General features: G+C 40.9%; 1 protein-coding gene across 1 annotated transcript; it reads left to right on the top strand.

Moving 5' to 3' along the window:
- The first annotated feature begins 828 nt into the window (after positions 1-828).
- Positions 829-24,264, top strand: dse (dermatan sulfate epimerase). The gene is made up of 6 exons (XM_061091144.1): positions 829-1,002; positions 3,246-3,717; positions 9,975-10,228; positions 17,829-18,068; positions 19,045-19,252; positions 21,048-24,264. The coding sequence occupies exons 2-6, from the start codon at positions 3,287-3,289 to the stop codon at positions 22,792-22,794; spliced, it is 2,880 nt and encodes a 959-aa protein (XP_060947127.1). The 5' UTR covers positions 829-1,002; positions 3,246-3,286; the 3' UTR covers positions 22,795-24,264.
- Positions 24,265-24,641: the final 377 nt, after the last annotated feature.

Raw genomic sequence — 24,641 nt, 5'->3', positions numbered from 1 at the left:
CACATTACAGATTAAAGGGACAGTTCACCCAAAAATGAAAATTCACAAAAGATCTAATCACCACTATGGCGATGGAGGGGTGGGTGAATTAATCGCAGCTATCGCGAGAACCCGTGAGGTTCGTCACGTGCCCCTTGGGCGAGAGCATCGAGGCGAGAGAATGTGAACGGGGATCCAGAGGAAGATATCAGAGGACATTTGGGCTAAAAACACGGTGGAAATGATGGCATTATGATTTGAGTTTGAATTTCAGAGCTTCCGAACACTTGGATGACACCACGTGAGCAGTATGGAGGCCTTTCATGTTTTTTCTGTTGTTTTTTTTACGTTTGAAGAATCGATCACCACTGCTGCAACAATATTTACACCCGAGACTCCGAAAGTGTTTTGTGGAGTAGGTCATGATGATTTTTTTAAATTTGGGGTGAATTATCCCTTTAATAACCTGGATGGGGTATATACAGCATAAGTGTTCCCCTCTCTGGGTATAGAAAATATTTGCTCTGAACCAATACAATGTATTTGTTCTTATAGTAATCACAACCAGATTTTTGTCAACAGCTTTAATTACCATTATTTTGTGTGTTTGTGTGTGTATGTGTGTGTGTGTGTGTGTGTGTGTGTGTGTGTGTGTGTGTGTTTGTGTTTGAGTTCATTAGGTCTCCTTTAAGCCTCTCTCCCCCTTTTGCAGCCCCTCCTCACTCTCAGGCATGACGCTCACTCCCTCCCTCTCTCCTTCCTCACACATTCTTACCCTCCCCTCTCTCTCTCTCTCTCTCTCTCTCTCTCTCTCTCTCTCTCTCTCTCTCTCTCTCCTCCTCACACAAACACACACACACACACACACACACATACACACTTTACTTTCTTTGACTTCTCTCCTCGATCACACTCTCTGTCTCTCTCTCTCTCTGTCTCTCTCTCTCTTTCTCTCTCATTCTCTGTCTGGCTGTGAAGAGAAGAAATGAGCGCCTTGCGGACGGGAATACGGATCAGTGACAGGTAACGTGAACGTCTCCTCACTTCGCTGCTCTTTGCGCGGTCCCACCGGCACAAGGAGACTTGTGTTCTCAGATTGAGATAATCTATCAATACCATCGATCCACCGGTCGGCTCTAATGGAGGCTGGCGGGTTGGAGCTCATCGTGTGGTGGAGAGTGATACGTGAGGGGGAAACAGCTGCACACATTCTTCAGGAAAGTGAAGGAGAAGTTGTCTTTAACTATTGACGAGAGGAGGGGTAATAACAGAGTGTGGTGGAGAAAGCTCTGCTGCTGAGTGACATGTACGAGTCAGACATTATTGTTATTATATAACTGTCCATCTGAGAAGCATCTCACTCTCTGTACCTACAGGAAGTGAGACATGGAAACAGTTGAGGCCCAGAGGAAGGTGCACATCTGGCTCTAAATCTGCTCGGTCTTTAGCTTATTGTTTTTACACTGACAGCACAACTCAGATGTATTTACTTTACATCAATAAGCCATAAGGAACTGGACAAACAAAGCTATTCATGTCAAATTAAAAGGACAGAATTAGAGCCATTATAGTTTTGACACAGCTCTGTGATTCTGTTACTGAGTAACAGACGAACTGAGGTCATGTCTTGTTTATTTTATTTTTTCTGTGAGATATTAACAACATGTTATTCAGTCAATATTTATTTTAAGTTGTCACAGTGTTGTGACTACTTTCAGGCCATCAAAACTAGATCAGTAAAAAGTAAGGACTATGGTATTGGTAGTGGTGCCAACACATGATACCTTACTCTGGGGTTTCTAAATAGCCGCTTTTTTTTAATCAAAAAAATCAGGAAATGTAGAACAATGTTCAAGAATGTGAGTAAACATTACTTGATACGGGCCTTGTCTATATTTTCTGTGCTACTTATATTGTGAGTATGTATTCATGTGCCTCAGGATTTATCTGCACCATCCACAGGACTGTGCAGAGACTTCTTAAATGTTTATTTTGAAAATATGATTTTATAGCAGCAACCAGCATTAATAATTATTATTTTCAATCCATTATATATTATACTTTGTTTATTGTTTTTCATAGAATTAACGGGCTGCATGGTTTATAAATTGTCGCAATAAATAGAAAAATGCCCTAATTTCAGGGTGATATTATAGATATTTAATTTACGATTTCATCAAACAGAGAGAGAGGATGTAACCTGCACCATGTTTGGCAGTTTTGCCTCAGAAAGACAGTTAATCAATTCTAAACACTTTTTTACTTCTAATTACCTGTTAGATGACTGATCAATAAACTGATTCATCAATATCCATTGAATTTGATAAACTATCTTACAGTTGGATTTTAATTTCAAACTGTTAAATTTGTGTAATTATAATAGGGCCTTGGCTCGTGACACAGTGACAGCTTCCCTGTGTTAATTTAGTCCAAAGTTGTGTTGACGGTTTAGACATGGCGATGAGCTGACCGGGCACCCTCACGTTCACCACAGAGGAATGTGACGCCTCCTAAGGTCAAATCTTAGAATTAACAACAGTGGAAGAACCATTTTTAGCTTCCCCTTGTTCATCAAACACAACACAAACTCCATGCACACGTCGGACAGCAAACGCCGACTAGAACATGCCCCCGTCTAGACAGCGTTAAAATGACTACCAAATGGTTTTCCAACCAGGCCATTTCCAATGGCTCCACTAAGGTCATGGAATTTACCCTCATGTTCAGAGCAGAGACGCTGGGCCAGCCCTTGTCTTTCTGTGAAGCTCTGGTTTGGAGCCGCTCAACAGACCAGAGTAATGTTACTGCAGTAATGGGACATTTATGACCTCCGGGTCTGCTCGTCTGGACATCTGGGTGTGCATGGCTGGACTTGTCTCACAACAGCTACTCAGAAACAAATCCTGGGAGGTGACTATAAGGTTACAGCGTGCAGAGGTGTAACAAGCTCCAGATCTGTAAAGTGCACGTGGCTATTGGCAGGAGGTTATCACTGAATTTCTAGAAATGATCAAGAGTTTTGAGGACACTTAAATGTGTGTATGTTTTGTCAACAAAAGGTCCTACTTTATCTGAAAGTCCTGTTATTACTGTTTAACTGTTGTGCTAAATAATGTGCTCCATCAGTATGGAAAGCCTGCATCATCAGGACTACAGCTGTATCTAATTATTCCAGGAATGCCGGGCTTTGTAAAAAAAAACTACGTTGTGCAGAATATGGGCTGGCTTTCTCAAAATCCTTCTCTTCCCCCTCTGCTCCCTCTCAGCTGAGCTCCTTTGGCAATGCCACAGTCTCCCCTCGGATGAGATGATGAGAACCTACACCCGCGGGGCCCCCACAGTCTTCTTCCTAAGTCTTCTGTGGCCCCTGCTTGTCCCGACGGTGGTGGCTACGACGGAAGGGGACCCCAGCCGAGGAATCCCCTTCATGGGAGGCAACTACGATGGACATCCCATGCTGTACTTCAACCGGGGGAATGTGGAGGAGCTGCAGTACGCGGCGGCGGGGACTCATCAGAACATGGCGAGGAGGATTCGTGAAGCTGGGGAAACAATGCTGGAGCACCCGGAGGAGTACCTGCCACCCTGGAGCCCCGCGGAGTTCAGCGCCCGCTGGAACGAGGTGTACGGGAACAACCTGGGTGTGCTGTCCATGTTCTGCCTGCTGTACCCCCACAGGGCCGGGGCCCTTGACCTGGCCAAGGACTACATGGAGAGGATGGCGGCTCAGCCTAGTTGGTAGATTTACTGTCTTTTATCATCTCATCTATTTCAGAGCTCCAAAGTGCAACAGTCCTAACATTTAGCTGATCTGTCTATGTGTATTTAATTGATTGAGCTTCCGCATCTCTTCTCCTCTGCGGTGTTTACACACATACACACACACACACAGTACCCCACTCACACACTGACACCACACCGACACACGGACAGTGAACCAGAGAGTGAACAAGTGAAAGGAAGGTGGTTGTTTGTACCAGGTCAGAGTCTCATGTCTGAGTGTCCTCCCTCACACTCCTGCTGACCTGCGCTCACTTTGAACCCATACTCATCACAAGTTATTAGGACATGCACCGGACTAAAGTTTATTTACACACACACACACACACACAATCCTAGGTGAAACGCTGTTATACTAACCTAATACAATAGAAACCTAAAAGCTCATCTAAATCATAATTGTCCGGTTTACTGAGCTGGTGACATATATTCTGTGCCAAATACTTGTTCAAGAGCCATTTTTGTTAACAGAGCCAGAGAGTCTATGGTTGTCGGCTTGTTGTGTTAACTTCTACAAAAGATATTTGAACCAGCCTCCTTTTCTTTTTCCCAGAGAAAAAAAATGAAAATCTAGTCAGTAGAGTTTACAGATGCGACCTGATATCTCTGTGCACCCACATGTGTGCATGTAAAGGTTTTGATGCTCAGACCTCCCCCTCACAGGCTTTTCTACCATGTCCAATTCCCAGTGTTCTTGTTTCTCTCTGGTGAAGATGCATTTTACTGTGAAGATTCTGTGGCACGGGGAAATATGTTTAGCAGCTGTCTGTGGAACCTGCACCCCCTGATGAAGGGAAATGAAATGTTCAGATGTGAGCTGAACAACAGACAGGGACTGAATCCATTTGCTTTGATTGTTACTTATGTCAGCCGAGGATGCTGCAGCTCGCTTATAATCAGTCTTGTTGAAATATATTTTTACCGGATTTGATAAGGGAAAGATTACATTTGAATGTGTGTTTCTATGTAAAACATATCTATCTTTTATTCTGTCAATTTCTTTAAGGTCAATTTAAATGTATTGATTTTTTATTTAATTAACTTTACAACATAGAAGAAAACAAAGATTTGTTCCTAAATTAGCTTAAATTAAGAGAGTAAAAGTGAAAATATATCTACACAGAGTGACAATGAATAATTTAACCAAAGATCAACTGCCACCAAATAGCAGCATGGGACCCTTGGCAGTTCTCAGCAGCAGCCAGACACTGCTTTGTAACATTGATGTTTAAAAAGGAAAATCTGTCAGAACCATTTCCAATAAAAACAGACTGAACCGTTATTTATACCACGAGAAGTCAACAAGTCAGCAGACTTGATCTCTTCAGCCAATGTCTGGCCTTTTCACAGTGGGCCATGGCTGGACTTAATGTCAGCAACATCAACAGAGCTTCTGAATACCCTGAACAATTTGATTAAGCTCAATGAACACTAGTTCTGTCTGGCAGGTGCAAAATGGTTGCGAAGTGGATTAGAGCCGTTCAACTTCTCCTCAGCTTTAAAAGAGGGAAGGTCTCAGAAATGATGCTTGGCGAATATTTGCATCTGGTGTTGGTATCCATGGTAACCTCCGACAGTTCATTTACATACATTCACATAAACATAAAGAGAATTTGCACTCAGCTGCTACTCACGGTGACCCAACTCTCTCAGTAATACTTTCATTTACGATTTTGGAATATGTACAAAAGTAGAGGGTCCCGTCATGTCGAGACAAAATTCATCGAATCACAAAAAAATACCAAGCAGCAACATTATTAAAGTAGAGATGCGTTGATAAAGTGTTTTTGGGCCCTAATCCTGATCCAAACCCTTAAACATTTGTAGATACTGACTCTGATCCTCATGTGATACTGATGCTTTACCTAAATATTGATTAGATGGCATGTCAGCGGTGGCTGTTACAAGTGACCTACACTCAGAATCCTGCAAAATCGGCCCAAATAGTGACATGACGAAGCTAAAGGTGACTGACAGGCATCGTGTCAGTAGGGTTACCATAGTAACACTGTTATTATAGTTCTGATATCCTGAAACAAAGGAAGGTCTCTACACTAACCACTCGCCCTGCTGCTGTTGTTGGTAATTTGACTGATTACTGACTACATACAAACTTTTTTTTGCATCTTAGGTTAGAGTGTTGGGCATTTGAATGGCTGATATGTTGATATCCATTTCTATTATCCTTTCACATCCCAAGTCCCAAATGCTGTTATTATGCTTCAATATGTTCACACATTGGAAATAAAAAGTGATCAATACATTTCAATTCCATCCTCTAAGTTGATCAGCAGAAAGATACAGAATGAATCCTAAAGTGGGAGAATGTGAATGTCTCATCAAATACCTTCATATTCACTTATTGCATCATTGCTTCGGGCAATATCCTTGTTTAAAAAAAATTAAACAGCACACCTTCCTCTTCTAAATGAAAAGTTGAATTAAATTTTTTTTAAAAGCACTCCTCTGCTGCTATAGCTTGTCTTAGGCTGGTGTGACCATCAGCTCATTCATATCGATACAGTTACACATTACTGAGTCTTTTTTAATCAAGTTATCACAAGAATCTTTCTTCATAATTCTTGAATACAAGTTTTTGTTCATAGTTGATGTTATTGGATTTTTTGTAAGAATCAATCAGCTCTGTGTCAGTTAGTTGGTTTTCATTTCCTTCACTGTATTTAAGTTCCATACCTCCCCTCCTGCACGTGGAGAGAGAGCGAGGTGGAACAGCTTAATCCTTTTCTTTTTGCTGTGCGGCTGCTGTGCTCCCTCCAGCCACTGAACAGAGGGAAGGGGATTTTCCACGCGGGCTCATTATGCGGTATTATACATTTCTCACAGAATCAGTGTGTGTGCCACAGCGTAGAGAGGAGAACCCACTGAGCATGTGTTTTCACGTCTTGTGAACACACTGAGTTTTCTCCTCGGCCGCACTTTTATTATGGTCACTGAGTCTCTGAGGGCCTCTGCACAGCCGCTACAGGAATCAGTCAGCTGTGGTCTTCACACCCTTCAATTATGTCTGCAGCAACTCCACTAACCATGTTCCAATGGGCTACTTCTACTTTGTGGTGTAGTGGTGCATGCACCTTTTTTTTTTACACAGTCTGCAAACTCACATAAGTGAAGTTGTGTGTTCTTCTGCATAATTTGACTGTAATTTTGTTTCAGTTTTTTTATTTGTTATATTGGTAAACTGTAATTTAAAGAATTTTTGATTTTGGTTGACTTTGGCGCCGCTGTGTGCAGAAGAGGTCGTGTGTCCACCGTCTCCTATCTTAAAAACCTTGGCCTGCGGCTCAGCACGTGCATTTGTCATAGAAGGAGTGAAAAAAGACACTCAGCTGTTTGTAGGATGCATGGCAATGAGGGAATAATCTTGCAATTCAAAAAATAATTGTGAATTATTTCACATAAGACATACCTGTTAGGGAGGAAGAAAGCCAATTCAGGATCAGTTTTGAACCCTTTATGATCATGTAATTCTCTAAATTGTTCATCATTTAGTTTGATTATAACTTAAATCAATCTATTCAGCTCTGCAGCACAATTGTTCATCCATTTGTGCAGAACAGAGTCTGGCGATGGTGATGAAGAGGAAAATCTTCTTTGTGAATACATGTTGCTGCAGGGTTTATTTGGTGGAATAACTTTTTCACAGTCAGCCGAGCATTGGTTCAGATGTGAATTGTGGAGATATGAAGAGCGGCATCTGTCCCAACAGGCTTTCAGGGCTCTGTTTACACAGCGGGCCAGCGAAGCCGGCGGACTGCCACAGTGTAGGTAATGGGAAACACTGCAGTGACATCATGCATTGTTCAAAAATTAAAAAAAATTCAGGTTTGTCTGAATCCTGTAGAACTGTAGATACGACCGATAACTTCTATTAGCTGAAAAATAGTTATGAACATATTTCTCCTAAAATTTTGAACAGCATGTCACTAAACATGTAAAAACATGTTTTTTATGAAATAAGGAACATTGGCAGGATTCCTCCTATGTTTAGAGACAGAGAAACTATTTTACCTGCTTTACTTGCACTAACGGTAAATCTTCAGAGCGTCTTCAGACAGTACAGAACTCAGCTGCCAGGCTTTTAACCAGAGGAAACAGGTTGGAACAAATCTTTTTGGACGTGTTTTAGGTCCAGACGACATTTGATCAATCTTTATTAATGGTTCTCTTCATGTGAATACAGATAAATTAAAAAGTAGAGCATGTGTTCTGCTTCTTTTTCTCTCCACAATAACTGTTTACCTGCGGGCAACCAAAGCCTGCTCAAACACGATTGGTCTCAATATAGAAACAGTAACTCAAGGACCCAAATCGTCTATAGAGTTTGTATATTCACATACACTTATAGAGATTAATATTGCCTCGAGGCAATATATACAATGTGTGCATGGTATGCACCACCCTTGTCATGCTGTTCATGTCAACTGAAGTTTTTAAGTAGATCAAAATCTTAGATTCTAGGAATCAAGGCACACGACTTCCACATGACAAGCCTACTTGATGAAAGCTGCATGAAGAGTTGGAATCCAGCCCGCAAATGAGGCAGAAAACATTTTTTCCATATAAATCACCAAACCACTCTGACAGCAAGCGAAGGTGTCACCAAAGAAAATACATTTGCAATATATCGACTAACATTTGCAGTATTCTAAACCTCTATAACATTAAGCCATAGAAAAAATTATATAAATATCACTATCCCATCAAAAGAAAGAACTGTAAATTTAGCAGGGAAGAAACTTAACCCAATCTTAATCCACACCTGTTCATATCATAGACTGTATGTAAAGATGGACGACATGACGGATCCCACAAGTGAAGCAAAATCTTTTGTATTGCTTCCTAGTGGCTGCCATCAGTATAGATACTAAACTCTACCTCACCAATATAAATCTGCAAAATGTGGATCGAGGGTGGTTTTTTTTTCTGTCAGTTTACAGTGATATATGTTTGTGTTTGTGATTCTGATACGTTAAATTAAAATAAGGTAATTGGCTGAGACGTAATGATTGACAGCTGAGATTGACTCTTGATTGGATGGTTAGGTTTACTGATGGGACCTTGATATCACAGCTCCACTCCATGATCTATACTGCACAGGCTCTGACACCAAATGACATCACCAGCACAAGATGGCCGTGCTTATGTACATATAAGATAACTTGGATTCATTTTTGTACAGTGGAATGTCGTCCATCTTTACATCCAGTACAGTCCAATGGAGATAATTACAAGCAGAGGTCTCATGGCACATTCTCACAATCTGAAAACACTGTAGCAAACCTTGTAGCAATCGCCACAATCCGTACAACATATAAAACAGAAAAGTGTGCAGTAATATTCAATACAGTGTTGTAAATGTGTGCAGTGACAGGCAGTTTGCCCTCATGTACGTTGTTTCCATTTCCCCTGAATCTGAACAACGGAGCTGACGAGTCAGCACGAGGCCTTTAAGTGACCACATTCATGGGAAATTTACTGGAACTTGCTCTTTAATTTTCATGGCAGCTGTTGTTGTTTGATCCCAAGATAATGAATCATTACTTAACTTTGTCAAGCTTGTGAAGATCTCAGCTTCTAATAGCAGATTCTGTAGCAGATACTAATTTAACTGACAGTGTAGCGTGTAAACCACAAGATCGCGTTTCATTTTCCATAAACTTGTGATGACAGGAAGAATTCAGTGATCGGCGGCTAGACTGCGGATGAGGTCATGACTGTGTCTCTGTTGGTTTTCAGCTGAACCCTGGCGTATGTGTTAGTGGGAAACACTAAGCGAACACAGCATTTGCTTTTAACACAACATCTGAAGTTCATTTCTCTTCAATTAAATCAAGCAGCAGGATTGGAGAACACCTTTCACCTTTTTTACGACACAAATGCTCCTGACAGTCAGCGTTCTCAGATCCTGGTGGTTGAACCAGCACATGCTGCACTTTTCAGGTCTCATTCTACATCTCTTTATTGCTGCAGCTGTATTCGTGGTGTAAAAGGCAACTTAGCACCTTTATTTTTGCCTTCAACGTGAATAGTTGTGTTTTACAGCTGTGTTTAGGTGTAATTAAAAGGCTCTGCACAGGGAAGGGTTTCTTGTTCATGGTTTTATTTAAAGAGGGAAATGTCACACCTACTGCACTGTTTTCAAGATCCACGTGTGTTTCTTGCCTTCAGTCTTATGTTGTTGTTGTGTGTTGCAGGCTGGTCAAAGATGCCCCCTGGGATGAAGTTCCTTTGGCACACTCATTGGTTGGGTTCGCCACCGCTTACGACTTCCTGTATGAGTACTTGAACAAGGGCCAACAGGAGCGATTTCTGCAGGTGATCGGCAACGCGTCACGCCTGATGTATGAGAAGTCCTACGTCCGAGGCTGGGGCTTCCAGTACCTGCACAACCATCAGCCCACCAACTGTGTGGCTCTGCTCACTGGAAGCCTGGTTTACATGACACAAGGTTAGTGGTCCATATCTTTATGATGTGGCTTCATTATTGCCCTCGCTGCAGGGTTTAAAACATGTTGTTATTTAGGGATATGCAGGTCTGACACTGATATCAGATATTGGTTTGATATAATCTGATCTAATCCATTTCAATCTAAATGCTTGCAGCCCGTCATTGGGTTAGCGTCAAGTTCTATTGCTAAGAATGATCCCAGTCTCCTTACACTGAGGCAAACAGCTATTTAAAGTATATATTTCTGGGCCAATTTTGACTTTGTTCAACAGAGATAGTGAAGAGTTGACAGGAAACAGAGAGACAAAGTAGGGAATAGAAATCCACTTCCAGCTGGGAGCTGTTGCTCAAGACGTACGCACCTATGTGGTATGTTTCCTAGCCTCATTTGACTATTGGGTCCCACTAGTCATACAGCTTATGTTTAACACTGGTATCAGAAAGGTACTTGTTATTGGCCAACACCCAAAGAACAGGTATGGGTATGAAGGATGAAAAATTCTCTTATTTTGTTTAAGAGAGGAGGAGACCTCTGGGATAAGTTAGCTCTCTGTAAAAACCCTCTTTAACATCCTCTTAATGATCAGTGACTGAAATGACGACAACAGTGGTTAAGACAACAATTCATATGATCCCACGCCACTTCATGACAAAACCAAGTCCTTTGTCATGATTTGATTTATGATCCCCGATGTGGCAGAAAATTACATATTGTGTGTTAAGTGTTAATTATCTGAGGAACTTGTAAACAATGAAAATGAGAGATTAACAAAAGAGCTTGCTCATTGTGGTAACTGTTGGGTTTTTCCTTTTTTTAAGGTCTCTTTTTCAGGTTAACAAGTAAAGTGCCTTGAGATACTGTACATTATGATTTTGTCCAATACAAATAAGATTGAATTGAAGATTAAACTTGTCTGTTGGTGGTTTACGTGTCTGCACTCGTCAAATCAGTTGATGGAAGAAGCTTCACACTGTACAATCACGAGGACTGTGAGTGTTTCCCAACAACTTCAACAGAGTAAACATTCTCTCTCTCTCTCTCTCTCTCTCTCTCTCTCTCTCTCTCTCTCTCTCTCTCTCTCTCTCTCTCTCTCTCTCTCTCTCTCTCTCTCTCTCTCTCTTGCTGATCATGTCATATTAGTTTCAGGAATCCGGGTCAAATATAAAATCTGATTCCCAGGTTAAAGGTAGCATATTATTTTCTGAGTTAACTTTAGTTAGCATTTATATCAGATAAGTATAGCCTTCACCAAGGAGGTTATATTTTCACCCCTGTCCATTTGCTCAAATTTACACATAACGCTAAAGAACAGATTTCCACTAAACTTGGTCGAAGGATGTGTTATGGGTCAGGGATGAAGCCAAGTATTGTTGGTGCGGGCCCAGATCAGAGGGCAGGTCAAGGAATTTATTTTCACTTTCTTCAGCTTTGTAAGATTTTTTTACATTTTCATCATTTTCCCAGAGAATATGTCATTGATTTTGCTGAACAGCTTTCCTTTAAAAACAAAACTGCCGGGTCTTGGAGAAGATATGTGCTGTGAATTCCTGCTTTGCAGCTTGTTTTGCTCATAGGGATTTGATTTCTGCAACAAAAGCTCCAGTGCTGATGTGAACCAAATGGCGTATTTCTGAGAGTGGTTGCGGTCACAGTGGCTTTATTTGAGGCTTTTTTTGGGACAGGGTACCAACAGGCATAAAGCCGTGTAACACTCAGGAGAGTTAGAGTCTGACCTGAGAGCAGGAAAAAGTGTGTTTGCACCAGTTCAGCGGGTCTGTGTTACCTGGGGAACGGATTCTGCACGGGTGCTTTCGTTTATGACAGATTTTATTTGTTAATGTGTGCTTTACAGGAGACCACATGCAGAGATGATAGTTTCACACCCAGCAGGAGGGAGACAATAGCTTCTCAATAGATTGTTTACACATGATGTATTTGCAGTGATCAAATATAGAGCTCTTATTGCAGCTGCTTCATGGAGCAGCCTCCCTCAGCCATCACAAGTAACACTATGCAGAGGCCTGACTGTATTCCATTATCATATGCATCATTTGTCTCCCGCGCAAACGGATGACATAAGTTCCCAATATTATTCCGTCAAAGTGGCTTAGAACGAATGGAAGTTTGTTTCGTAGCCAAATGGAAGAACTGCCAGAAATGAAGAGCAGATTCTGGTTCCTGCTCGTTCTTTGTTGGATGTCCGTCACAAGGCGTTTTTTCCATCATTGTGTGGCCTAAAATAACATGGTCTCACTGAAATGAAAGATGCCTGTGCTGTCATGTGTGTTTAGTTCTTTGTTTAAGATAACCAAACAAGAATGCAGCAGCAGCAGCTCAGAGGAAACATACATTCCAGATACAGGTGATTGCTTGTTGGCTCCTGGAAGCATCAGCTCAGTGCCCCATTTTAAAATACAGCTCATCTGTAATGAACGTGTCTGTCACATGCCTCTGACTTACCAGCCACACTCTTACATCTGCCAGAGCAATGCACAAGCTGCTGTTGTTATATTTGTGGGCCTCATTGCTTGCCATGAAACAGTTTAGCATCCTGTTAAGAATTGTGGAAAGTGGAGAATTTTTTATTTACATTCAAAAATATCTAAATATCAAATATCAAATGTCAAAATGCAACAAAGCTGATGTTCTAACTCGTCTCAGGCTTCCGAAGGGGAGCAGCAATGCTACGTGACACTACAAAAAAAAAACTGCACCCCCTGGTAGCATTGAATTTGCATTGCAAAATTATGTAATTATGTATTTTGTTATAAGCATTTTTTTCCAGTAAGTAGCAGAGAAGTGTGTCCAAATGCAATAATATAACATTTCTAACTATAGTAAGAATGTAGAACATTTATATAAAAATGTCTCTGCTTCCTCCCACTGTACAAAAATGACACCAAAGATATGTACCTTCATATTCAGCACATGTTCCATCTGCTAAAATGAAGGGGTCAGGGTTTATCGCCTATACTTTATGACCTATACTAAGCACTTGGTAACTGTCATGTTGCCAATCTTTATATACAGTCCATTAGGGTTGTCAGTTTTTCGTTTGATTGAATTTGACATAGAATTCATACAGTTTGATCATAAGGTTAATTACTAAGACAGCTTCTTCACTGTATATTTTTAATTCAAATCTGTCATGACATTTCGAATACAAACTTTTCCTCTCATGTTCAAATTGAATGTTCGAATTTTGAATATAAAATGACAGCCCGACAATTAATGGTGTGGAACTCATCTGCAAATCATCTCTATTCATACTGACAGACAAGGTGGAACAGTTTCTGACTTAAATGTTGGTATTCATTATTGCTAGTCGAGAAGGAAGCAAATGTGGTCGCTATGCATCAATGTTTCCAAAAGTCTCGGTTTCTGCATCTTAAGACTGAAAAGTGAACCTCGAGTTTTCAAACTAAAACAGAGCCTGCAGTGTTTCCAAGAGTTAGAGGGGCTCAAGAACTGCAGATAAGGGGGATGTAGCCTGGTGTATTTTGTGTATTTGGTGACACCTTGCAAAAAGGGGCCAGAAGTATGTGAAATCAAAATGCTAGAAACTGCGCTGCCAGCCTCTGGGGCAGATTGTATTTCACTGACTCTCTCTCACCCTTAATTTAAAATAGAAATAAAACAGTTTTTCCAAATAGCTGTTAACTATTTTTGTAAAACTGCTGACAGGACACCTCAAACTGCAACTCTTTCTGTTCTATTTCTATTCAATTTTATCTTTGTGCCAACCGAGCAGGAACTTCAAAACTTGTTTTTGTAGTACCGCTTTCTTGTCTTTACGGTAAGTCTCAGTTTACGTGCTCAACACTGTGTAGTTGTTATTGTTGAATTTTCGGCTATGCATTTTCTGCACAAATGCTTTAAACATTGATAAACTTTTCCATTATGTAACAAACTGTTTTGTCTAATCAATGTTGCAAATACTGTTATTTTGCTGATGTTAGTTACACGTGGCATCTATTTGCACTTCTGTCTGACGTGAGAGAGGGATCCCTCACATGTGTCTCTCTCTGAGTTTTTTTTTTCCCTTTTCCCCTGTTAAAGGGTTATTTTCATAGTTTTTCCTTACTCTTGTTGAGGGTTAAGGACAGAGGCTGTTGCATATTGTTAAAGCCCTATGATAAAAATTGTGATTTAAGAATATGGGCTATACATGTTAGTGCTCAGTCAATGACATTTAAGCTTCATTACTTTTTGCATATCTTCTCTATTCCATCATGGTTTCTGTCTTAATTCATGCTGACTGCTCAGTTCCTCTTCTGTCTTCTGCCAACACTGAAATTCCTCTGGAAATGCTTTGGAAAATACATGATTTCCTATTTGTTAGAAGACTGACACCATTCACTCTCAGTTAAACATTGTTTTTGTCATTAGGTCATTGTCATTTAGCTGAAACCAGCACACAGACACATATAGAGACTAGCTAGCATTAGCAGGCAAGCAATTTTTCTTTAGACTTGACAAAGCTGAGCGAATAATGATTGTTATGTGACCAATAGCATGGCTGGAAATTGCTTCCTTGACACTGCTGTTTGTTAGTATTATTGAATAATAATCTATCTAATAATTCCAGAAATCTATCTTGTCATTTAAGGGCCCAACTAAGTGCAGTGGGAAATTCGGTATGATTTGGTCATGGAATACGTTTAGTATTAATAAACTTTGAATAGGCAAGAACTGTATGTGTAGCAGCAGCGGCTGGGACTCATCAACTGAATGGACGTTTTCCAGGATTTCAACAGCACGGTTACGACAACGGCAACAACAACTGATTCTGCAGTCCGGGGCTCTACGTACTGAGTCGAGCTTCACCGAACTAAACGGGTGAACAGCTCTTTGTGTGGCAGCGGTTGTGCGGCTTTAGGGTCCTGCAGTCAATCTTTACTTTCTGTGGCTCAATTACTACAGGTCACCTTTACAGTTTCAGAAAGAAAACTGCAAGCAGTGTAACCACAGGCCAAACAAACAATACATTCCAAACAGACAAGTTTAGAACAGGCACTGAACTAGTATAACACATGTGTCTTGATCTTGTCCCTCTGCCTTCTCCTCTGTAATAGGTGCAGCTTGAAACTAGCAAATAATTAAATTTGTATGTGATCATGGCCATGATAGGACCACTGACAAAAAAGTCTGTCAAAGCAGTTGGTGGCAATCTTAATGGTCCATATTAAGTCTTAACTTTAGGAAAGTAACTGGATCATCTCTCTGCGCCTCTGTTGCACTGAAGTGTGGCGCTGCACTGTATGAGTGCCCGTCAAGCTCTGTTTGTATAAATGTGGTCTTTGTGCCTGGAAAGAGTTCCTGTTTGATGGTAAATACCTGCTCTGTGTAGGCCAAGCGGTCCCCAAGCCTAAACCAAACACGTCTGGGGGACGGCTCCACTGGGCGGACCTGCACCCGCACCCACCCAGCCGGTTACTGCCGGTACCCCCTGGGATTCCTCAAAGAGTTGTGGCTGGTGTGTTTATATAGTCACTTGTTCTCACAGTAAATGCTGCGTGTTTGTATGTGTGTGTGTGTGTGTGTGTAGGAGAGAGTATACATAGTGTAGTGTCCCACCGTGGTGTCATGCTTTCCATGACAACAGCTAAATGTTGCGTGTGGAAGGTTTCTTTAGGTAACTGACTGAGAAGACTTTGTTTGCTGTAGTGCTGTTTTCCACTAATTCCATTTGTGACATAACACATAAACCTCTCAGACTGAATAACACGAGGCCCTGTTCACTTTATGTCCTGCTGTGAACATACCGTATTTTTCATTAATTTAATTCAAGCACTTTTATGCCCTTGCTTCCAAAGAGGATAACTACTACTTGAGCAAAGCAGTAGATAACTATTGTTGAGCATTGATGTAGCATAAATATCTAATGGGGATTAGCATAAATCAGTATTTCAATGATTGTACATGTAACAGGAGTCAAATTTGGGAAGTATGTTCACCCTGGATTTCAGCTTCTCTGATCCAGAAGTGAGATAACTAGCACCACCAGGTAGCTAGTGGCTAACCTCAGCTTTTGCTCTTGATCCTACCATAGCTTGTAGGTGCAAGATTAAACGTTTTAGATATTGATAGAGTCCAGCTTATCACCTCAGCTCTGACTACTTGGGCCCATTCCTTAAGGAATTTTGCTGTACAGATCAGTGTCCTGTTCATTTTTGCAGACCCGACCCATTGCCATTCATGATCTCCAAATCAAATCCGGACCCACCTGAATCTTGGAATCTCGTAAAAGTATCTAAAAATTGTCAGAGAACCTGTGCTCCTGCAACTGTCTATGTGTTTCCTCAGTGACATTGTGTCCAGGAGCTTGTTGCAAGCAGTAAAACCACTGACAACATATTCCCCACTTGCTATTTTTCATCTTCATGTGATCCATTTTGATGTGACAGTTATTTGAGTGGAAGTACCTGCCAGTACCCGACCTGGTGCAGGACTCACACGAAAAACATTGTCTCTTTGATTAGAGCTGGACTGATTACATCACACCTCTATAACTGATTTGGTGCAGTTACCACCAGTTACCACCAAATCGGATGATCTGACACTTTTGAAACATTTGCCATTTCCACATTGCACAAGGCCCGAATGAGCCCTGACAAAATTCAAACCCAATATCATCCAAAGTCCCTCGCCTCAGTTGAGGATGATTCCCTGTGTCTCCATAGCAGCTTCGACTCTGCCCTTGACATCAGCCACCAGCCAAACCTTGTACTTTAACCACTTCCAGACCAAGCAACACCTGGTCGATATAGTGCTATATAGATTTGTTAGGAATATGCTGTCGTTGCACTTTAAGCATGTGACTTTAAACACAATGTAATGGAGGTTAATTCATGTATTTGAACATAGTAATGTCTTTATATTTATTTACAATATGATTTGATCAGAAACTACTGGCAGTAATCACAATGCACTTCCTTCAAGAAATGCTCTTCTTTGTTATTTTTCACTTTCCTGTGTAAATCAATGCAAAACGATTTGCACAGACACTTTAGTGTTTAAATGAGGTTGTGAGTGAAAGGGAAACTGAAACAAACTTAATGCCAACAAAGTTGCATTATTTTTAATATGTTTAGTGTTTGAATTTCAATTCTATTTGTATAGCTGCAAATAACAGCAAATGTTTTCTCAAGGCACTTGGCACAACGTTTCTACAACAAGCCGGCAACTGAGGAGAGAAAAAACTCCTTCATTAACTGGAAAAAAAACAACCTCTGGCAGGACCAGACTCATTGTGGGCGGATATCTGAGCAGAGAAGAATGGGGGTCACAATAAAAGGCAACTCTAAAATATGAAGTTCTTTCATACAACACAAGAAGGTTGAGACGGGTGAAACTCTACACAGAGAGGCCTAGATCTGCTGGCAGCTTTGAACCCAGAACCTTTTTGTTGTGAGGCGAAAGGTGTTAATCGTTGCAACATTCTGCCACCCCCAAGTTGACTCCAAAAATCTAGAATAGAATTTAACATGGTTATACCAGTCAATTTAAATAACAATAACAGAAAGAAAAACAATGGCGGGACTAGGTATCTCTGACTGTATTCCACTTGTGACACCATCCCAACTCCCTGTGTTGCAGGTTACCTTCAGGAGGCCTACCTGTGGACCAAGCAGGTCCTGTCCATCATGGAGAAGTCCATGATCCTCCTGCAGGATGTGACGGATGGCTCCCTGTATGAAGGCGTGGCCTATGGGACTTACACCACCCGCTCTCTGTTCCAGTACATGTTCCTGGTGCAGCGACACTTTGCCATCAGCCACTTCGACCACCCGTGGCTTCTCAAACACTTTGCCTTCCTCTACAGGACTATCCTGCCCGGTAACTGTCACATCAACTGCTGTTTGTTTACTCTGCTAAACGGCTGAGAAATGCGTCTGATACACTTTTTGCCAAAGTCAACAACCGGTGAATAAGTGGTTACTTAGCTGTGAATGACGGACACATCGTGCTATATCCTGTATGCCAAAAGTTGTATAGATTTCGATTAGTAATGAAAAGGAACATGGACTGCATGCATGTAGCTCCTACCTCCCTGGATGTAGTTTCAAAGCTGAGCGGAGACCTCCAGGGACCTGTGGTGTCCGGGAAGTTTCATCTGAAGGGCAGAAGGAGGGCAGCAGCAGAGGAGGGGGCCCCGAGGTCAGGCTCGGACATTTCACAATCCCCCCAGTAACACTTTCTGTATTGTGTTTGAATTGCACTGCTGCACTCAGACAGCACCTCTAATTACACCAGCCAGGAGAGCCCCAGACCCAAAGCCACAATGGCAGCTTTCTCCCTCCAGCAGACAGGAAGACAAGGCCAGATTATCCTCAACTGCCCCCTCAGCAGCAGACGATTGCTGTCCCCTCACTGACTGTGTGTGTGTTCCCCAGTTGTGTGTTTGTGTAAAGTTGACAGAAAGCAAATAGTGATAAGGATATTGCTAACATCTGAAAAAGCACAGTTTTCTTGGGACAAATTAATTTGTTCTCCATATAGCACAATTGCTTTTAAAACAGTTGTGGCAGCGGGATGATAGCTCGCCTCTCCCTGCCTGTGTGTATGTGATACTTATAACAGAAATTAAATGGTCATAGTGCTATAGCAATACTGAAGGGCAGTGATAGACCTGGAATGTTAGTTGATATGCAAACGCTTTGTATGTCCGCATAGTGGCAATTATCTCTTGTTGTCACTGCAGACTCATAAATGAGTCTTTATATCTTCATTTGATTTACAATAAGATGTAATTTCTTTATGACGCCACTATGACCAGCCACCACTGACACTGTGTTTTCATAATTTCATCCAGGATTTCAGCGGACTGTAGCCATTGCAGATTCCAATTACAACTGGTTCTACGGGCCGGAAAGTCAGCTGGTCTTCTTGGATCGCTATGTGCTGCGTAATGGCAGTGGAAACTGGCTGGCAGATGTGATTCATCAAAACAGGGTGATGGAAGGGCCAGGGCAGGCTGGAAAGGGCCAGCGGTGGTGTACTCTCCACACAGAGTTCATCTGGTGAGCTGCTGAATTTCATTTAACAATGGGACATTACTTACATCTTATGTACAACTTTGATCAAAGGCAGATGATGGCATTTTTGTATAGTTTTTTCTGTAACATTTTTCCAAACTCTGAGGAAATGATGTCTGGATCTCTGGATTGAAAAAAATCTGACATATTTATGTTGTGATCTAGAGGCCTCATTCACCAATATTTTCTAAAAATATATATATATTTGCTCTCAAGAAAGTTCATTACATTTTTTTAGGGCGAAGACTGCAGGTTTGTGTGCAAACACAGAAATCAAGGAACTGAAAAGAAAAGTCCAGAATTACCGAAACGAATATCTAAAGACGGTGGCACACCAGAGTCAAACTGTAAAAAGATAAAAGAACGAAAAAAAATTTAATGTGATGCAGTTTAACATTCAGTGAAAGCTAAGAAAGTCCCACAGTTAATGGATTCAAAAAATTACAAATAATAATGAAATATTGTCAAACACTGAAGAGGAGGGGGAAGCAGCGCATCATTGGAAACACAGCGCTGCGGCTGAGCTTGTCGGGTCCAGACAAAAATTTCTAAATTATTTTGGCGACTGTCACGTTGGCTTGGCTGATTTGTTTACACTGCACATGTTTTTTTCTGCTCAGACGGGCTCAGAGAAAAATGTGCCTCTAACATTACTCTAATCTGGACACACACCTGGGCCCCATCTCCTGGGTCATCTGCCGTCACTGAATCAGAACGTCAGCTAATTTTTCAGAATATCTGTGACAATTGGACAGAATATTTTAAATAAAAGCTGTAGAGACACATTTAATATGCAAACACCTAAAGTGTGTAAAACCTAGGGATTGGCGACTATTTTTGTGATAACTGTTCGCCCCTTCAACATGTCCAAGTGTTGAAGACAGTTAAGTAAATATTACAAATTTGCAATAATAACTATGCACTGAAACTTCTCTGTCTTTTTAATTGACATGTTTCAGTCTTGATATTCATTCTTAACTACAAATAACCACTAACACAAATTATTATAAATTCAAGAATATTGTGGTAATTTTACAACTTTAGAATTGAAGAACCCCCTGATTTTTTTACAAAAGCATGTATTCAAGTTGTAATCAGGTTTGCGTATGAGTATGCATAGATGCTGTTCTTACATAAGTACCGCTAGTACCATTCCGGTTTGAGTAATGAAAAAGCTAATGCTGACTTCTACCTTGATAGTTCCCTCAATCATCAGATCGAATTAGCTTCTAAGTCCATGCTTTAATCATATATATACAATCACATATTTACCGTAATCACTTTGGTAAGAGTTTGATAGACAACTAAACTGGAAGTAATTGGCAAATGTCCGACAGCTATGAAATATACTATGAATGCCTTTGAGGGACCGTTTGCACCTATTTAGTCTTTAAATGTGGTGACAACTCTCCATAGGAACATGCTTATTTAAAGCATTCTGACAACATATAGCCATCATTATCTCCCAGGATGGTAGCTTCAAATGTTTTCTGTGACCATCAGTTCCTAATTAATAGTAATTCAGTGTACTATGATATAAAACACTGTAATGCTCACATTTGAAACGTTCAATGTTTGACATGTGTCCTTTATAAATGGATTGTGAGAAAAACTGATTATCAATCAACTACTTGTTTCAAAGGTATTGGTAGTTAAGGCAAACGTGTTTTCACAAGCTGACATCTAGAATACCTTCAAAATGATTAAAATGCCTGTCAGTGGATTTTGCTTTCTATTGTACATACAAGTATTATATTGTTTATCTTGTTGTATTCTGCAGGTATGACCCGAGCCTGATCTCCAAGCCCCCGTCAGATTTTGGAACATCCCAACTCCACTACTTTGAGGACTGGGGTGTGGTCACATATGGCAGTGCTTTACCTGCAGACACCAACAACACCTTTGTCTCTTTCAAGTCAGGGAAGCTGGGAGGCCGCGCCATCTTTGACATCGTTCACAGGAACAAGTACAAAGAGTGGATCAAAGGGTGGAGGAACTTTAACGCTGGCCACGAGCACCCAGATCAGAACACTTTCACCTTTGCACCCAATGGTTTCCCATTTATAACTGAGGCACTGTATGGACCCAAGTACACTTTGTTAAACAATGCAGTGTTGTTTGGCTCGGCGGACTCAGGGAGTTGCTTTAAGCCGTGGGTTGGGCAGGTTACAGAGACCTGTGACTCTAAGTGGTTGAAGTACAAAGTGGGGCTGGCGGCTGATACCCAGGGCAGAGTCGAAGCTGCTATGGAGAGACAGGGAATGGTCTTCATCCGAGGTGAGGGACGTTCTGCATATAATTCCGAGCTAAAGATCAGAAACTTTCAGAGGAACCTTCTCCTTCTTCACCCACAGCTCCTCCTCCTCGTTGACCACATCCACCTGGATCCTGACAGCCCAACCAGGGCCATGAGCGCCTTTTTCCACAACACTGAACTGCCATTCCAGGGCACAAAGGTAGATGGTGTTCATGGAGCATTTGTGTCACATGGTGAGGACAAATATAAGATGTTCTGGATGGACGACACTGGCTACAGTAACAAAGGAGTGATAGGTTACTGGAATTACCCTCGAGGATACCCATATAATGGTTCTAACTATGTGAACATCACAATGCCATTGAGGTACCCTTACACAAGGGTGGCATACATTTTTTTCGGACCGGGGGTGGACATACAGAGCTTCAGCCTGCGTGGTGATGACCAGAGAGTGGATATTTACCTGGCCACCAAGGATCACACTTACACCATCTACCTGCTTACTGGAGAGGTCACCAGCAAGCCTCTGTTCTCCATGGTGCTGCTGAACAACAAGAAAATCGTATTCGAGAAGGCCGCAGATGCGGTTGACAGCTCGCCACAGGAAGTAGAGGAGTACGTCAATGTGATGGAAGACAACCTCCAGCACGTCAAGCCTGTTTTTCAGCAGATGGAGAGACACATCCTCGGACGGGTTCTGAACACTAACAGCTTCAGAAAGACTGCAGAGCGCCTCCTGCAGTTCTCTGACAAAAAGAAGACAGAGGAGGTCATTGAGAAGATGTTTGCTATGTCCAAGAAGCAGGGCAAGGGTAAAGGGGGGAAGAAAGTCAACCTTGGGGAGAAGCTTTCTGAGAGTCTCCCTGACATTTTTGCACAGATTGAAGTGAATGAGAAAAAGGAGAGACAGAAAACCTCAAAGCGTACGTATGAGGACAGTCCAGAAGAGGGGGACTCAGACTCCCGGGCCTTTATGGATTATACAGACAGTCGCAAAAACCGAAGAGGTGGCTTTGTCAAGGGCCGCAAATTCAAAGAGGTTCACATGGTGGCCACAGCAGGGAGTGAAGGTTTCACCAGCACAGCCTCTTACATAAGACTCTTCCTCCTTCTGAACACGGCCACCTTCTTTTTACTGCTGGCTGTGTTGCTGACTCGCTTTCAGAGGGGTCGAAGTTTGCACACACAGAGGTGTTTCTACTCCATCCTTCTGATCGACTGCTTCATCTTACTGTACCTCTACTCCTCCTGCTCTCACACACAGTGCTAACACCATGAGCGGGTTTGGAATCGTCCAGCCCACGACCGAATGACCTGTTGTTCATGGTGAACTAAATGCACCTCACACCTCAGTCTGAGCCAGATCTTATAGCAGAATATTGGGCTGCTGGTCGAAAGAAAGTCAGAGATTTCAAGAAAAATGTTCATTTTGACAAATAAGTTATAATATTATGAGAATGAAGTTGTAGTTTTTCAATAAATGTTTACATAGTTCAAGACTTAAGTTCTTAATGTGTAATAAAACATTTAATGTTGATGAAAGTCATGATGACATGGGAAAACTTTTTCAATATTTCATAAATTGGTGGTAATGTTCAAGATGCTTCTGTCAGTGCTACCTATTAATATCTCAGTCATTAGCAGTCTAGCAGTTTTAACTTGTCAGTTTCATATTTAAAGAATTGATTAAATAATAGAGTTTAGGATAATAAAATGATAGAAAAATCAATTATATAATGTGACAATCGCTACATACATACATGCATTCATCCATTTACCATTTTTAATTTCTGTGATATTGTGGCTTTCTCCCCCAAATTTATGATTTAGTACTCATTGTGAATTATGTTTTTGAGATAATCAATTTTATTCTTGAAATAGAATGACTTTTATTGTCGGAATCAGATTTTCTTTTGTAATCTTACAACATGGTCAATTAAAACTCTCCCTAATATAACCCTAACACATGAATAAGTACAATCCTTTCACACGAGTCTCATAATGGCAAACGGCACAAGTTAAAAGGGGATCTACGTCCTAAATGCACTTGAACAAGAATATTAAGTTCATTCAAATAAAGCCTGAGGACCTTTTTGAAATTATGACTTCATACTCATAAGCAATGTGACTCTTATTCTCAGAATATAACCTTTATTTCGCATAATGTTATGTCTTTTTCTCGTCATTTCTATTTTATTCATACAAGTCACAAATTTACCTCATGGGGTTTGAGGATTATAATCTGAAATTATGACTCAACCTCTCAGTAACATACTCATAATGTTGGGAGTTTTATTCTATTGATATCATGACTTTTTCTCAAGTCTATGACTTTTTCCTACATAATATCCTGATTTTATTCTTGAAATGTCAGATTTCCTTTTGCCTAACAGTGGCCCAAATACTTATAAGATCAGGAAATACAACAACTGATTCCAATAGGAATTGAAGAATTGCCAAGATGAAACCAGATCACCTCTGATGTAATTAAGCTTCTGTGGAGCTTTAGAACTGAGTCTGTGTGAAGTTTGTTCATAGTTGTGTTCAGAGGTCCTGCCTTGTATCCAAGATACCAAGGTTAGCCACTATAGTGCAGTCGCTTCAGCTGTACATGAGATTTGTCCTGTCTACATAGTTTATAGAAATACATTGAAGTGTATATAAATATATATATATGTGAAAGCAAGATATATTTTTATGGTTTCTTTTTTACCATTTGTAAATAAAATTACCACATGCAGATGCGTGCGATCATTGTGTGTCGTGTCTAATGAATGTGTGAACTGTGAACAATGGCTAAGAGAACACTGTACCTTGACCTGGAACAAATTAAATGAAGATCTTTATTTAGCAACACGTATATTTTATTATAAATAAACATTGCAAATCCAATTTTTAATCCAGAAAACAAGCACACAGGGACTGTTTAAGTCCAGAAGAACACACAGAGGTACTGACATAAATTCAATTCAACTTTATTTGTATAGCACCAAATCAAAACAAAGATTATCTCAAGGCACTTACCACAGTGTCAGTGTGGCTCTGTCTATTTCTTCAAATGACAACTTAAGCTTTAGAATCAAAGCATATATCTCAAATATACTCCAAGAAAACTCT

This window comes from Limanda limanda, chromosome 18, assembly GCF_963576545.1.
Source record: "Limanda limanda chromosome 18, fLimLim1.1, whole genome shotgun sequence".
NCBI lineage: Eukaryota > Metazoa > Chordata > Actinopteri > Pleuronectiformes > Pleuronectidae > Limanda > Limanda limanda.
The sequence above is the reverse complement of the archived record's forward strand: the minus strand, read 5'-3'. Positions and strand labels throughout refer to the sequence as shown.

Bases quoted from the DNA above. Each gene is read 5' to 3' on its own strand.
- dse (XM_061091144.1), top strand. From the start codon at position 3,287: ATGATGAGAACCTACACCCGCGGGGCCCCCACAGTCTTCTTCCTAAGT. The intron at 3,718-9,974 runs GTAGATTTACTG...TGTGTGTTGCAG, and splicing joins ATGGCGGCTCAGCCTAGTTG to GCTGGTCAAAGATGCCCCCT. The intron at 19,253-21,047 runs GTGAGCTGCTGA...TGTATTCTGCAG, and splicing joins CTCCACACAGAGTTCATCTG to GTATGACCCGAGCCTGATCT.